Here is a 17,378-nt window from a genome sequence, read left to right on the forward strand (position 1 = left end):
CAGCTTTAAAAGATTGTCATCTCCTCACTGCACATTTCTGTACACTGAAGAAGAAAAACCCACCCTTCAGCCAATCACACCTTGCAACAACCAATCAGTTATTTTATACAGTTCAGACAGCTGTCAGACAGACCCTTTCCCAGAGATCACTGACCGGATTACTTTGGGGAAAACAATGTTTTTTTGTTTTTTTTTTAAACATAGAAACTGTCTTCTTTTTTCCTGTAGTGGATAGGCTTCTTGTTTTTTAACACATTTAACCTGTCATGGGAGTAGGCAGGTTAAATAAGCTGCAACAGATGCTGGGTCCAAAAATGTGGAAGAGTGATTCTGCTAGGGAAACACCTTACTTCCTCTGTACACACTCAGCAGCATTCCTGCCACCAGTATCTCTTGAGTGCTCCTATTGCCACCTCCTCATTGTTGCAGTAGCCAAGTCAGTATTACCTATAATGTATGTCCCTCAACTCAGAGGCCAGTTGCTGATATTAAGACGAAAAAGAAAAAACAGCTCACCCTGCCGCTCTCCAGGGCCAGGAGTGAGGACCCCAGCACAGTCTGCGGCTCTCCAGGACCAGCGTTATGGTGGCCCACAAGAATACTGATGTGACACCAAAGTTTTTCAAAAAAAAATAAAAAATACAAAGATTGCGAAGTGTATGTGCCTGTGGCTTAACTGTCACTGTGAGTTCAGTAAAGATGAATTAGTGATACACTTGCATAGGTCAGGTAGACAAGATATAGTACTTAAAAAATGTTTTAGTTTTTTTACTTTAGTGGATGTATAATGTTTTATAAATTAACCATTCATGCAGCTAGAATATTTTTTGAAAAGCGCTGTTTCTAATGGCTCCTCAGTATAACAGCAGAACACCCTGAGCAACATTCTAAATTTGCCTGTAGATTGCAAATCGAGCCACAAAAGCACCACTTCACGGTTTTCCAAATCAAGCTTGTTTAATTAAGAAAATACTGAAACACACTTATAGGGCATAACCTTAGCTGTCTGTGTCTGGTTGACATTCTGTATAATGTTATGGTGGTGGTGTGTGTCCAGTGAGGGGCACTAATTATACATTAATGCAGAGAGCAGAGCAGTACAAAAGAAAAAAACACATCCTTCTCATCACCAGTCTGACCACGCCAGGAACCTCTGGGAGTGCTGAGTCGCTAATTGGGACACAGAGTGATGTTACTAAGATATATTCCCAAGCTTTACCGACAATGATGCACGGTTACGTAAAAAAATCTGTTCCTGTGATTCTATTTTTAACACACTGGATATGTGTTTAGAATGTAGTAGACACTAAATTGAATAGGGTAGCATGTTCCATGTTATGAGTCTCTCCTTTGCCTCTGTACTTCTCTGTTAAACTACCCCCATGAAGTATCACTTTCATGTAGCACTTACAGTATATCTTCAGCTTCTAGCACTTTCAAGTTGCGCTTGTTTCTTGATCTCAATGTCTCTTATCGATGTCTCCTGTAACCACGACTCACGTCTAGCTCATGACCGAGCCATAACTTTACTGATTTAGCCAGTGTTTACTGTGTGAATTAGACTTGATGTTCATGGCTACGGATAATTACTACTTTATACTTTATCTGACCAGGGTTTTGTAGTTGTTCCAGTGACCTTTGGTGTGCACTTATTGTATGTGGCTTTGGATAAAAGCATCTGCCAAATAAAATGTAATGTAAATTTTTTTTGCCTCAGTTTATCAATGGGCAACTGTAATGATACATGACATTTGGGGAAAGATAATTGAATTAAAGATCAGCTGTAAAAAGCTATTTGTTGTAGGCTCTGATCATATGGGAGCCAGCTGCAATTCATCCAGGGAACAGTGTATTACTGAGAGCCACGGACTACAAATTGCATTGTTTTACCTCAATGCTTATTGACCCCATTAAAGTTTGAGTTTACTTTCTCTCATCATTTTTCCATGAACTTGCTCATTATCTTACCTCTGTCCATCATTTATTTTAAGAGCTGGGTGGAGGGGTTGCCATCAATGACAGCATAATGGGCTTCCTTTTTGTTATTTTTCTACTGACATAATATGACTAAATAGAAGGGCCCTTAAAGAAGAAAAAATACATAATTATGGCTTTGTATGAAAGGACTGATACTGTGTGCATGTAAAAGGAGACGTAGGGTCACATTGCCCCCTGAAATCGCTGCTTTTAAAACCCATTATTATGGCATGATATACACTCGCAGAGCACTTTATTAGGTAGACCTGTACACCAGATTGTTAACAGAAATATTTAATCAACCAGTCATATGGCAGCAACTAAATGCATAATAACATGCAGACATGTATAGTATACTACATTTGGTATAGTTTACATTAGGTATAGTATACTACTGACCTAAAATTATCACTGTCCATTTGTGAAACACGTGCAAGATTCTTCTATTATCCGTGCCCTCGGCATTGTTCAGAGGTTTATGTTTTCATGAAACCATTTTAGATGGCATTACATTATGAAAGGTACAGTTCATTGACACTTCATGCACACAAATAGTTGTAAAGTTCTATTATATGGAAATCAGCATGTGTGCGTGTCTGTGCATGTGTGAAATGGTGATTGTAACTGCATGCATGAATTCCTGTGAATGTGTCTCCACCTTGTGGTCATTCAGATTAATAGCATAGTTGGCATGATCTCTGTACTGTAGCAAAGCAGAACGACAAGGAAAAAGTGAACGGGTTAAGCTGCTCATTGAAAGCATATATATATATACAAAAAAAAAAAAAACACAAATAAAATAAAATTATAATAAGATAATAATACATTTCTATAGCACATTTAAAAGAACAAAACCCATTCAATATATCGACAACAAAAAGTAAATCGATAAAAATGTAAATTCAAAAGTTAAAATGAGTAAAATAGTTCCGAAAGAAAAGTACATTTATCAGTTGCCGTCACATCCAAAGGTAGCTTGTTCCACAGTCTGGGGGCAAATACACTGAGAGCAGCCTCTCCATTAGTTTTAGTCTTAGATCTAAAAATAATATAATACAGTTTTAAATATGAAGCAATAACTTAGGAATAGTTCAAATATCACGCAAATATTTGTTTTCACTACCCTTTGGCATTAAATTATCAGGTACACTGTCCTGCAGTTTCATAGGAAACTCAGCTGGGAGATTGTACCAAACATATAGCAGTATTTGCCACAGTTCTTCTCCGGACTTGGCTTCTTGCTTCTGGCTATGCAGGTCATCCCAGACAGCCTTGATCAAGTTTGATCAATCTGAAAAGTGCTCGATTACTTAATATGTTTCTTTATTTTAAAAAAAGCAAAAATATTTTTCGGAAAAGGAATGTTTGGAAATCTCAAATGTTCTCTTTTCTACTGAAACATAAATGCGGAAAACAAAAAAAGAAATATAAAATTATCCTAAGCCTAAGAATACTGCACAGAATACTGTATCTTACTATGGAAACCAAAAAGTCCACAAAAATCCTTTTGGTTTCTAAACTTATAAATCAATTCTAAAATCAACTAGCAGTCAATATAATGATTTTAAAATAGCACATTTCCTAGTTGGAGTTAATACCCTGGCTGCAGCATTTTGAATTAGTCACAGTTTGATTGCTTTGCCAGGAAGAGACTAAAATAATCCAAATGACTTGTGACAAATGCATGCATCAAATTTTCAGAATTAAAGTGTTACTTTAATTTATTTAAATTCTCTCTCTTCCAATACTTTTGCTCAACAAAAAATAGGGCGGTCTGATATGAAAGGTGCTATGTTCTAATTTGTTTAACACATCAAGGTGTAAATACCTTATTTCGAAAGGAAGGGTCTGGCAGAATTTCTTAAATGGTAAAAAAATAGTTTGGGTCACATTTCTGATGTGTGCATCAAAATTCAGATTGCCATCAAATAAAATGCCCATTAAACAGGATAGAGCCATTGGGCACGCCATTGCAATGTTGAAGCTTTTAAAATAATTAAAGGAGACATAATATTCAAGAACCAGCTGATAGATTTCTAACCATGTTAAAACTGTGATGGAAAGACCAGCTCATATTTGAGCCTGGAGATGAGGATTTCACGTCCCACAGTGTTGAATGCAGCACTAAGGTCGCAGAAATATTTATATTACAAATGAACTCTAATGTCATTCACAACTTTAATTAGAGCTGTCTCAATGCTGAACAGAAACCAGATTGGTTGATTTTTCAAAGATAGAATAGGATTTTACTCAAAAACATCAAATTTGAGATTTGTACATATTGAATACAAAGGGGTCATATGTTTTCCAAAAGTTTTGAACTGGAATTGTATTGTTGTGCAACTGAATGGCAGGGCAGAGGGGGTGCGGTTAGGACTGGCTCTGGCTCTATATAAAGCGAAGTGGGAGCAGATCAGAGACAGAAACAGAGACCTACACACCAGCAGTCACACTCTCATTAGGACCACCTCAGAGGCACCATGAAACTAACTATCCTGGTCGGCACATTGGTGCTGCTCTCTCTGTCTGGTGAGTACCCGCAAGTTCAGGGCACAATGTTAAAAATCTGTATTTATTAACCTTTTTAAAAGGTGTGTTATTCTAGTTGCTCCAGAATACATTTGCATTTACTGTCCATGGAGTTGATTGTGGGGTGTTGATTGTCCAAAGTAGAGATTGTAAGCGTTTTTCTCTTTACTAATGAGATTTAAAGGCTATAGAATTTTGAGGAAATCAAAATAATGATATTCTTCTTCTTCTTCTTCTTCTTCTTCTTCTTATTATTATTATTATTATTATTATTATTAGTAGTAGTAGTAGTAGTAGTCGTAGTTGTTGTTGTAGTCATAGTAGTAGTAGTAGTAGTAGTAGTAGTAATAACTATGGTTTGGACTAGACCTGTTTGGCATAATTGTTTTTACATTTGTATTTTTGAATAGCAACCTTTAAACCAAATACTTTTAAGTATTTAAAGACAGCAGCTCAGTATAAACCAGAGAGTTAGACAGCCCAGTCAACTGAACACTGTATCAGCCAAAATATTAAACCAGTTTTTTCATGATTAAATTATTAAACTGTATAAACTTGTCTATAAACACATAATATTTCATTATATGAAATGTATACTTATATAAGCAGATAATGAATTGCATTCAAAAGTTACATTTTTGTTATTGACTATCTTGGAACGTACTGGTGTTCATGCTCCAGCACCTGTAGAATTTTTTATATAAAAAAAAAATAAAGACCACCCGCCATTTAAAAAAATGCATGGGATCTATTCCTACATAAGTTTCACCACATGTAGTACCATGCAATTCCAATGGATGGAAGAGGGGTGAAACATCACATTTTTATGACATGATGCATTTTTAAATGACGTCCAGTGACATCACTGGTTGTGTTTGCCCTTGAAAGTTTTGCCCCATATTTAAGAAACGGCTAAAAAGGCCTACACACATAATTTAAGCATTTAATCCAAATAATCTCAACTGAAAGAAAGCGTGAAAGTGCACCTTTAACTGGTTTAAACTGGTGGTTTTAATGTTGTAGCTGATCAGTGTATATAAAAAACAACAAGTTGATGTCATAAAGAATGGTGTGTGTGTGTGTGTGTGTGTGTGTGTTTGTATAGATTACAGAGGAACTGAGAGCTATTAGTCAATGGATAACTCGGTACAGAAATAGATATATTTGCAGTTGGTTTTGTCAATGAAAAGTGTGACTCATTTCTATTTGATGCTTACTTTTTTGCAACAGTGATGATAACATAAAATATTATATTATATACGTTAATCGGCTTGAAAAACAAGGCTAGAGAAATACAAGTGTCCATTCCAATCAATCATTAACATTTAAATGCGTGTAAGTTAACTTAATTTAACTTTCACAGTAACATACATATTTGTTTTTTGATTCAAATATTGATTCATAAATATTTGAAATATTCAGAATTCAAATATTGGAATCATAAAACAAATATTTGTTTTAGTTAGTTTCTTGCAAGAGTGATAATAATAACAGAATTCAAATATTTGTTGAGGCAATCAATATTTAAATCATCAAAAAACATTTGCTTTAATTACTTTTTTGCAACAGTGATAATAACAGAATTCAAATATTTTTTGAGGCAATTGATATTTGAGAAAAATATTAGCTTTCGACCAACCTCATTCCTTTAGGGTATTGTTAATATTGACCAAAAAAGTAACTAAAGCAAATATTTGTTTGTTGATTCAAATATTGGTTCCCTCAGAATTGAAATGTTTGTAACTGTGAAAGTTAAGTAAAATTACATGCATTAAAATTTTTAATAATTTATTGGAATGGTCACTTGTATTTTTTCCAGCCTTATTTTTAAACGAAGCTACACACATACTATATAGTATGTGAGCCTGTTTCAGAAACAAGGGAGATAAATACAAGTGACCATTCAAATACATTATCTCGATTTAAACAAATAAATAAATACAATTTGGAAGGAAATTTCCTTGATGCCCACTGCTTTCCCCAGCACAAACAGGGAGTCATGTTTGCACTATGCTGTTCAACAATGGAGAGCAGCCCGGTGGCAGACAATCTCTAGTTTATTCTCCAGAGCACAAGAGCCACAGTTATGACATTCCCGTACTGCCGTAAAACTCCCAATCCCGAAAGGGCACTCATAGCAACCCTGTCTTTCTTTCAGTGCTCTCAGTGACTGGACAGGGAGAGCCCGGGCCCAGAGAGGTGAGGAATTATAGAGGGGAAGTCTGACATTATGTTTCCAAGTAACAAGCCAAGTTTGAAAAAAGGCTCCCTCTGACTATGGTTACTCAATTAATTATACTTTGTTTCACACATTCAAAACAGAAAAAAAAAATAGTACAGCAGGAAAATGGCTCCAGCACACTGACTGTCAATGTGTAAAACTGCATTGTTAAATCATGTCTACCGCATGCGATGCTGTATAGTGTATTTCGAGCAGAGCTGCCCAACCCTGTTCCTGGAGATATATCATTGTGAAAGCCTACAGGACAGTAGATCTCCAGGAATATGGATGGGCAGCCCTGGGTTTGTGTAATGTTTCTCACATGGATAAAAATAAAACACAAAGAAAAAATAATCCAGTTTGCTTTGGTGCCAGAAAACTGGCCTTGATCATCAGGTGACAGGTTCACAAGCCAAGTAGTGAAAATACTTAACTCAATTTGCTCCAGTAAATATGAATTTACTAAACTAGTGGCATATGAAAATGTAATCAACTGCATGTTACATAGGATAGGGCCCTGAATAAATACGCAATCATAGAAACATTTTAAAAATGTAAACCATTCCTTAATGGCTGTTCTTTCATATCTCACCCCCAACAGGCTCAGTGCCCGGAGAGGTCCAAAGATGGGATCTGCACCAGAGAGTATAACCCTGTGTGTGGAACTAATGAAAACACCTACGATAACGAGTGTGCACTCTGTTATCACAACGAGTAAGTTACAGGTTACAGGTGCACAGAGGATTCAAAGATTACATACAGTACTGTGCAAAAGTCTTAGGCACCTGTATAACATTCTGTACAGATAAGATTCTTTCAAAAATAATAAAATGAAAGGTCCTAAATAAACATACTATACATTTTACATTACATTACATACATTTACATCATTTGGCAGAATAGAAAACTGAATCAAATCAATATTTGCATCACTTGCAGTTCTAAAAAACTGCATCATTTCTCTGAGATAGTGAACGCTGACCAGAGAGGTTGTTCCAAGCATGTTGGAGAACTTGCCACAGTACTTCTGCAGACTCTGGTTGGCTCCTTGCTTCTGATCTCAGACAGCCTTGATCAAGTTTTTATGTAAAAAGTAGTCAATTGCTTACAGTAAAAAGTTAAAATGAAATACAAAAATATCTCTGTAAAATAGTCTTTTGGAAAAGGACTATTTGGAAATCTCAAATGTGTTATTTTATGCAAACACACAAAAAAAGAAACATAGCAGTTTTCAGCAAGTTTTCGGGTGCTGAAAACTTCTGCACAGTACTGTACTCCTTCATTTACATCAGGGATGCCCTGTTCCTGTAGATCGACCATCTTTCAACCTCAACAAAGCGCACCTCGTTGAAAAGCTACAGATCCCATTGAGCTGCTAGTTAGTAGAATCAGGTGTGCCAAGTAAGGCTTGAAATGAGAGCTCATGACAGATCTCCAGGAACAGGGCTGGACAGCCCCGGCTTATAAGGTACCATAGAGGCATGCAGTATAATAGAAAATGCCTTGTTCCTTGTGCCCCCCTGGCCTAAACATTTGAAATAGTGACACAATAAAAATGGTTTAAAAGGCTCTGCAAATATTTAACCAACAGTGAGAGATTTTCATATAAAAGCAGATGGTGACCTGAGTTGGCGATAGAAAAAAGCAAACAAGTTTTGTTGTGGAAACAAGGCTACACTTCACACATGCTATAAAAATACTTGAAGTCAGACACAGGAAGTTGCTCTATCCTGGTGTAAAATCCAGCTATGACCAGCTTGGAATTTGTTTCGGAAAATTCTGGATGGGTCTAGAAAAATTCAACTAAACGTCAAAGCAGACTAGATTCTTTTTCTATTTTCTTTGAGAAACATTAATGTAAATACACTGATATTATAGACATGACATATTAATGGAATTTACAGACATCCAAATATCACCGGTGTTGAGAACTGAGAACAGGGGTGCAAATGAGAACAGTGAGACTTTTTTTCAGACTTGCCAAAATAATGTCACATTTGAAGTTGTTTTTCTGCTTAGCCATGACACTGTGTTGCATTTGCTTTACAGGATAGCCAAGGAAAATGTCATGGTCAAGCGCAATGGCAAGTGTTAAAACAAAGGCATATAGGACAAGAGGTTCTGACGTCATCAACATCTTTCCACGACAATTCAAATAATTTCTCCGCCATTGTCTCATGAAATGGAATGTGGAACTGCTTACAAATGTCGCCTGAGACTTCCCCTAACTGCTTGCTCATCCATTAAGGAACGAGCCTGGAAGAGGGCCGCCCAACCCTGTTCCTGGAGATCTACTGTCCTGTAGGTTTCCAATCCTAACAAAGCACACCTCATTCAACAGCTAGAGAGATCACTGAGCTGCTAATTATTAAAATCAGGTGTGCAAAATTAGAATTGAACTTTAAACTTACAATCACTGGATAGTCGGTCTCCAGGAACGGGATTGGACAGCCCTGGCCTAGAAACACTATAGTTTCTCTTTTTGTAATCCGTAGGCCACTGCTTGATATGTAACCTATATCTCTAATCTGTACACTGCAGCAATAAAGTAATTCAGCATTCAGCATGTGCATCTTTCGTCATTACAAGTTCTATATGCGCCATGACGTCCAGTCTATAGGCCAACAGTTTCTAACTGATATTTATAATGCCTGTTCACAGTGGGGACCGCAGTGATAAATTACTGGTGGTGAGGTTCCTGTCTGAAACTCATTGAACACAAGTGCACTTAGTGATATAGGCCTACACACATTGGGCTTTAGAATATGTGTAAACAGGCAACAACAATTTAGGCTAGGCTTTGCAACAACAATGCCTAGTCAATAGTTTTTATGCCATTTCACGTTTGAAAATAATTTCCTCAACAACGGAACAATGTAACAAATATTAGGGCTTGTCTACAACTTAGTTTACAACTAAGATTGTTGATGCACCTTACCAACAGCTTCACCAAATAAGCAGAAGACTGGTGGTCAGAGGAAGGTGTCGGCATAGCAATAGCAATGATTTGGCAGCCGGTATCTGTTCTCATCGCAGTGCAATATTTGTTCTTACCTTTTAAAATGAATCACAGGTTAGCTAAAGAATCAGCTAGCTGGCACTGTTAGACCTAAAATCGCATCCAATTGAATTAAAAATGCGTTGGTGGCGAACTAAGTGGAATGGTAATTTTAAATCGTTCAACAGTTTCAAATTGTTCGCAGTGAATGTTCGCTCTCTCGAACGCACGTCTGGTATGAGGTGGGGCCCGGTACATGATATCCCCAGCGCAGAACACAGAGACAGGAACGCGAACGCAATTCCAGCAATGTCGCCTTTATTGCCCTCTATGGGACACAGGTGGACCAAACACCCACCCTGAACCCCAGAGTCAGCGCACTTTGAACAGCACGGTGTTAAGCTCCGGATCTATTTGGGAAATTATTTGAATTTGCAGGTCATGAGGAGGCTAGCACATTTCTATAGGAATCTATGGGACATACTGAATCAGTTGTTTAGTAAATTCAAATCGATTGACAGGAGCTCTTACCATGTTAGTAAGTATCGTTTTGAAATGAATAAGGGAGTTAAGAAATGAAAACACCATTAGACATACTGAAACACAACATCCATCCATCCATCCATTACCTTAACCCACTTATCCTGAACAGGGTCACAGGGGGGCTGGAGCCTATCCCAGCATACATTGGGCGAAAGGCAGGAATACACCCTGGACAGGTCACCAGTCCATCGCAGGGCACACACACCATTCACTCACACCTATGGGCAATTTAGACTCTCCAATCAGCCTAACCTGCATGTCTTTGGACTGTGGGAGGAAACTGGAGTACCCAGAGGAAACCCACACAGACACGGGGAGAACATGCAAACTCTGCACAGAGAGGCCCCAGCCGACGGGGATTCAAACCCAGGACCTCCTTGCTGTGAGGCGGCAGTGCTACCCACTGCACCATCCGTACCGCCCTGAAACGCAACATGCAATTATGAAATGGATTGCGTTATGTCACATTGTTGCACTTTGTGTTGCTAGCCACTAGGTGTCACTACGTTGATTTTGTCTCACTGCCTAATTGTCTTGTTGTACGCACCTGTTGTTAAGTCTTGTGATTAGTGTTGCCCATTGTCTCCTGTATATAGCCTGGTCCTTTTCACTTGGTCTTTGTTGAGTCTTCACTTTAACCCTCTGTGAGTAACCCTGTCTGATTCCCTGTCTATGTGTACCTTGAGTGGATATTCTGTTTTTGACCCTGGATTGTTTGTACACTACGAGACTTGGATTGCCCTTTGTGTTTTGGCTACCTTTTGGAGTATTTTTAGTTTACCCTTTTTGGAAGTTCATCGTTGTTTTTTGGCTTTAATGGAATTTAGGAAAATCCTCTGTTTTTGATTTTTGGTTCGTAAATCTTCTGTGCTTTTGGAACTTTGTATTTTGTTTGAATAAATCATTGGACTACACCTGCAGTAATCCGCAATTGAGTCATCCTCAGTACTTTAGGGGGGTTTAGGGGATTGGCGTCTGACTAGCACGCCAGAGACCGGCGTTCTAGACCCGACCGTGACATGTTCTTGAAAGAACAGAAGGACAGTCATGGGTTGTAAATTATTTAAGTAATTATTTAATTCATTTAAATAATGAATTATTTAATAACGTTTAGGACGTTTAGTTCTCCACTGCTTGATCCTTTCACTTCTTCCTTTCCATTCCATTATTCCAACTATGCAGTTCATCTGAATGACCGTGAAGGGGTGGCACATTCACTGGTGCTCAGAATTCGTCACATTCATGCCTGTCGTTGCAACTAACAAAATATCACAGGCAGGCAGGTGGACAGAGCAGGCAGGCACAAACACACTTTATCGCACTCCTCTTGCCATTTATACTTTGTAATATCCCATATGTGACGGAACGTTCACAGGCCATTTTTAGGCTTTGAAAATATTCTTTCAGGGACAAATTTAGAACACATGGATAGTGAAAAATGCAAGCTTGCCAGGTCATGTAGTAGGGGCAGAAGGTGGTTTTCAATACCAGACTTGATACAGTGCGAGACACTATCTAGCTTTTTGGTAAACAAAGCAGTAGATACACTTTAGTTAGGAAACGGCAAGCATTGCTAGACCGAATGGCCTGTTCTCTTATGTTCTATGATGTTATGTTAAGAAAACAAGATGAGAAAATATATAGGCCTATGTCATACCCCCTCATTACAAGTTAAATGAAAATTCAATGACATTTAAATAAAATATATATTTACCAATATTTTCACTGCAACATGTTTTTCTTTTCCAACACACTTGTATTATGTAAAAGAAGTAAAACAGTTAAAGTGGTCTCAGGAGATAGTCCATTTTCGTTGCTTGGGTTTCAGAAAGTACTGTCGATGGCAATTGACATCACAAATGTATGTATTAACCATGTGTTCTGCTGAATGTTTCATGAAATGTGTAGTGGCTAAGGTACATGACCATGACCCGGAAGGTTGGTGGTTCAAGCCCCAGTGTAGCCGTGATAAGGTCTGCACGGATGTTGTGCCCTGCTCGAAGGCCCTTGACCCCTTGTTGCGCCCTGTGTGCTGCATGGTAGCAGTTTGTCCTTTTAAAGTGCAAAGCCAGCCTATAATTCTGAGCTACCAATGAATGGCTCGCTAAAGTTAGATCGGTAAGTTTTAGTTTACTCTGAAAATATGTGCTTTTAAAGTATATTACATGCTATTCGTTTCATTTCTACACTGGCAAGTGATTTCTAAATTTTCACAAACTACTTTGGGGGGATCTGTAGCATAGTGGTTAAGGTACATGACTGGGACCAGCAGTGTCGTTGGTTCAATCCCTGGTCTAGCCACAATAAGATCCGCACAGTCAAATCAATTGTACATCACTCTGGATAAATGCCAAATGCCATTAATGTAATGACATTGTAATTAATACCAAATACAGCTCTGTTTGTCAGAACAGAGAGCCCCAGTACCAGCACTGACAGGAACAGTGTTCTGCACTATGGCTGCCAAATCATCAAAGCACTAAAAAGCCTGTCTTTAGTCTTTTTTTAAGCCATTATTTGCTTGACAAGTGAAATATTCTTACATTTGCAAATCTTGAAAAAAGTCAAACCGTCTCACCTCAATGGCAATGTTGGAAAAACACTAATAGAAGTTAGATTTTTAAGTCTAAAATACTAGTTGAGATTGATTATTGATTCATTTCTGCAGTGAACCGTCTGTATATTTGGCAAGGCTGTGTGTTAAATTCAACTGCAATTGGTCAGGTGCCACAACAATCTTAGTTGAAAACTAGACAAGTCCAGAAATGTATTGGTGAACTTTTTACAGTTCATTTTTTAATTCAGTTGCTGAGGAAATGTTTTCCAAAAGTATGAGATGCATGAAATGGTTACATCAGAAATGTTAAGGTTTCTTAAAAACTATTGGGCCGGCAGGCAGTACTGTTGCAATTCTGCTGTATTTGTGGTCTGTTTACACAATGTATTCAAAAGCCTCATGCTTCGCCACCAGTAATATATCACTGCGGTCCCACTGTTTACATGCATCATATCACATAGATAAACATGTAAAGAGGGAAGATGCACATGCTGAATGCTGAATTACTTTATTGCTGCTGTGTACAGATTAGCGGTGTACAGATTACACATAAGGTTGCGGTCTACAGATTACACAGAACTGCAGCATACAGATGACACTTGAACGTTTGGAAGCTGTTCACGTTCCCTGATATAAAACCATGCAGGAGGAAGTATTTAAATTCTGTTATGCTTCACAGTCCGTGTGGTCCCCTTAACGCCTGGAACTCTCTGCTGGACACTGGCCTTCGTTCAGGATCTTGACATCCATCTTGTTTTTCCTGTAAAGGAAACACAGAAATCATGTTTGCAAGTTACGAGCCCTGTTTGAAAAAAAAAGTGTCCCGGTACTAATTTGCACTGAACAAATGATGCTTTATGATCAAAAGACACAAAGTATATTGTTGGTTTGGTTAGGTGCCAACAATAACCTTAAAAAAATTAAACAAAATCCTGTCTGCTTTGGGGTTCCGTCTGATTTGTTAGATACCTGCTGGACTGTCAGACTCCACATCTGTTAATACTTAACAGAACCTAGGACTGCATGGGCCAGCATTATGAGTTACTGTCTGCTGTTAGAAAACTGGCCTTGACCAGCAGACATGCCATATCTGCTATGGTAAACTAGTGGCATGTAAAAATAAAAGCAGTAACTTCAAGTTACCTAGGATATGGCTCTTTGCTGAACAGAACATAATCATAGAAATATTAAATGTGCCTCTCAGACAGAGGAAGTGGAGACTAAATATTCTCCCTTTGAGTTCTTTGCTTGTTTTGGGTCATTTGCATGCAATTTACTTACATTTCTCCAAAATAAAAACAAGTCTCTGCTTGGATTCTCTATTTCTTGATCTGAATGAATCATATATGATTGGAACTTTTGGGTGTGATTGATGTCCTAGACATGCTCTGGTTAACCATATTAAAAATATCCATTTGATTTTCCAGAATTCCTGTGATTTGTGGCCACAAATATCTTTAGTTTGCCGCATTATCATCTACCGCATACGTAGACAAGCCTCCTCTGCAGTACAATGCAGCACAGCAGTTGTGGAGTCCCGTCTCGTATCGGTCTTCCTCTTTCACAAAGAAACGTGTTATTTCTATTGCGGGTTCAAGGTGACCACCTGCTTTCTTATGAAAGTCTCTCACTGTTGGTTATATATTCGCCTCGCCTTTAAATCATTGTTTGTTGTGCGGTTATACCAAATGGTTGGGCCATAAAGGAAGAATAAACAACTGCACTTTATTTTATACTGCATGCCTCAATGGCAGCGACGATTAAGCAAAAGAATATAATTTCATTTGAATAAAATGTTTATAAAATATACTCTAAACATAACTCTATTTTGTTGTGCAACAGAAAACCGTCAATGCTCAGGTGAAGGAAAGAAACCCGCAACTTACGTGTTGTGGTAACAGAGCTTACACTCGTTTTCATAAGTTTTGCCGTCACTCCCACATACAGGCTCGTGAATTCTGGCACACATCCCTCTTTCAGAAGGTTCCGAGCATTCAGCCTTTTGGGGGAAGACATGAAAGAGCAGCCATTAATGGAACGCGGTACGTGTTTTTTTTTAACGTTTAAATGATCGCGTATCCGTTCAGCAAAGGGTCGTATGCTATGTAACCTTACATTTTCCTTTACATAACCTTACAGAAAATTCAGCATTTTCACTACTTGGCATGTGAACGTGCCACCACTGCTGGTCAAGGCCTGTTGTCTAACAGCATAACTTATCCTGCTGGCCCATGCAGTCCTCGGTTCTGTATATTGACTATTTTATATTATTACAGAAGTGGAATCTGACAGTCCAAGAGGGGTCAGACTGGACATCAATTTCTTCATGTTGTCTTTTTTTATCTGTATGAGAAACATTCTTTTAAAAACTTGTCTTGTTACTTGACAACATAATATCAGACTTCTCCTCTATAATGCCTTACCTGTCTGGGCCATGGACCTGTGTGTCCAGTCACTGAGAGCACTGAAAGAAAGAACAGGGTTGCTGTGAGTGCCCTTTTGGGTTTGGAAGTTGGTCACTAAATAAATACCATATCACAGCACAGTCTCAGTCATAGCTCAGTTACAGTTGGGCTAGTGAGGATGAATACTGAGGAATCAGCTACCACTGAGCCACTCTCCATTGTTGTACAGTGTAGGACAAACAAATTAATTCATTTTACTGTTTAGCCATGGTTATTCATGGTTATATGGAATGTCATCTGTGGTAAAAACCATAGTTCCCTGTAATAAGCTTTTTAGTTCCACAGGGGCACTAGACAGCCATCATAGAGACGATAGAGAAATAAGAATAATAAGAATGACAATAATAATAATAATACAATTTATATTGCACCTTTCATACAGAAATGTGATGAATGAATAAAGACAGTTACACACAGTGTATACAATACAGTGTAAACAAAGACTGTCACGTCACAAACGTTTGTGTGGGTTTTTGAAAAACTAGAGTAAAGTAGCGAAACAACCTGAACAACAGAAATGAAAATACAGTATCTTGAATTCATAAAAGAAATATTCCCCACATCTTACACATATTTTATTCCTTGATTCCTTGATATCAACATTATAATTTGTGCTGTTAAAGCTATTTTTTCTCTGGCAGAAATACCTGAGGCAGAAATATTTTCCTCACAAATTCAGAATCCCTTAAATGTCATCAATAAAGAGAAACTCCTTTCACAATCCCCCACACCACAGAAGTGGACAGTATATATTTTATTATTTTGGAGCAGCTAAAATAAGACACCTTTTAGGTTAATAAATACAGATTTTTACCATTGTGCCCTGAACTTGCGGGTACTCACCAGACAGAGAGAGCAGCACCAATGTGCAGACCAGGATGGTTAGTTTCATGGTGCCTCTGAGGTGGTCCTAATGAGCGTGTGACTGCAGGTGTGTAGGTCACTGTTTCTGTCTCTGATCCCCCTTCGCTTTATATAGAGCCAGAGCCAGTATTCCCTTCTCATTGATTAATTTTATGATCTGTACTTTGGTAAAGTAACAGTAGAGGCATTTCTCAACAGCTTACACATGTACAGCAAGTTATACTGTACATGTGTAGGCTGTTATGCCATAATGTTTTATTGCTAGCTACCAAACCACAGGTTCAGAGGTGCTTGTGGCATTATACACTCAGTGGCCACCTTATTAGGTAGACATGTACACCAGCTTGTCAACGCAAATATTTAATCAGCCGATAATGTGGCAAAACTAAATGCATAAAAGCATCAAGCGTTTCAGATGTTTTTCAAAGCAAATAATGGGAAAGAAAAGTGATCTGTGGAATGATTGTATATACAGTACTGCACATAAGTCTTAGGCACCCTAGACTTTATTATACATTATACAATCTCCAAATATTCATTTTCCAAAAGATTTTATTTTACATTTTTGCATTTCATTAAAAAAGTATTACTGTAAGCAGTTGACTACTTTTTACATAAAAACTTGATCAAAGCTGTCTGAGATCAGAAGCAAGGTCCCAACCAAAGTCTGCAGAAGAAATGTGGCAAGTTCTCCAACATGCTTGGAAAAACCTCCCTGCAGATTGTCTTAGCCAATGCTGTCCTGCAGTTCAATATCTCAGAGAAGTGATGCAGCAAAGGTTCTCACAAAAAATATTGATTTGATTCAGTTTTGAACTATTCTGTCAAATTACTAAAATGTAATGTAAAATGTATATTTTGTTTATTTAGGACCTTTCATTGAATTATTTTTGAAATAATCTTATGTGCCTAAGATTTAGAAGACAGGAAATTAAGATTTAAGATTCAAGTCTCTCAAATAATTCAAAATCTTAGAGTAGTGCACTGTAAATTGTATTGGCAATTGACAATTTTGCATATAAAAGTTAGAGGCAATATACTTATTTTGCACTTTTCTAAAGCATGCTTTATTTCCAACATTTCCAATATGGGGCCACATATTTTGTATCATTCTTTCAACATAGCTTTCCCATAAACAAAAAAAAATTGTGATTAATTGATTGATCCTGCATTAAAGTGTATGTTAATATACACTATATTAAAGAGTTATTGCCATGATCCCAT

General features: G+C 37.7%; 2 protein-coding genes across 2 annotated transcripts in view; both read left to right on the forward strand.

The window, feature by feature from the left end:
• The first annotated feature begins 4,405 nt into the window (after window positions 1-4,405).
• LOC133123142 (serine protease inhibitor Kazal-type 1-like) lies at window positions 4,406-9,264 on the forward strand. Its single transcript, XM_061233439.1, has 4 exons — window positions 4,406-4,506; window positions 6,665-6,705; window positions 7,329-7,441; window positions 8,777-9,264. The coding sequence occupies exons 1-4, from the start codon at window positions 4,458-4,460 to the stop codon at window positions 8,820-8,822; spliced, it is 249 nt and encodes an 82-aa protein (XP_061089423.1). The 5' UTR covers window positions 4,406-4,457; the 3' UTR covers window positions 8,823-9,264.
• Window positions 9,265-10,900: 1,636 nt separating this feature from the next.
• Window positions 10,901-17,378, forward strand: part of LOC133123204 (serine protease inhibitor Kazal-type 1-like) — a 29,895-nt gene continuing 23,417 nt past the window's right edge. Inside the window, exon 1 of the mRNA XM_061233539.1 lies at window positions 10,901-10,912. The gene's annotated coding sequence lies outside the window, so the exon portion shown is untranslated. The remainder of the gene's footprint in view (window positions 10,913-17,378) is intronic.

Source organism: Conger conger, chromosome 3 (genome assembly GCF_963514075.1).
Source record: "Conger conger chromosome 3, fConCon1.1, whole genome shotgun sequence".
NCBI classification, from domain to species: Eukaryota; Metazoa; Chordata; class Actinopteri; order Anguilliformes; family Congridae; genus Conger; species Conger conger.

Excerpts from the sequence above, each read along its gene's own strand:
- LOC133123142 (XM_061233439.1), top strand. The coding sequence starts at position 4,458 with ATGAAACTAACTATCCTGGTCGGCACATTGGTGCTGCTCTCTCTGTCT. Across the intron at positions 6,706-7,328 it reads GAGAGCCCGGGCCCAGAGAG|GCTCAGTGCCCGGAGAGGTC; the intron begins GTGAGGAATTAT and ends CACCCCCAACAG. Across the intron at positions 7,442-8,776 it reads GCACTCTGTTATCACAACGA|GATAGCCAAGGAAAATGTCA; the intron begins GTAAGTTACAGG and ends TTTGCTTTACAG.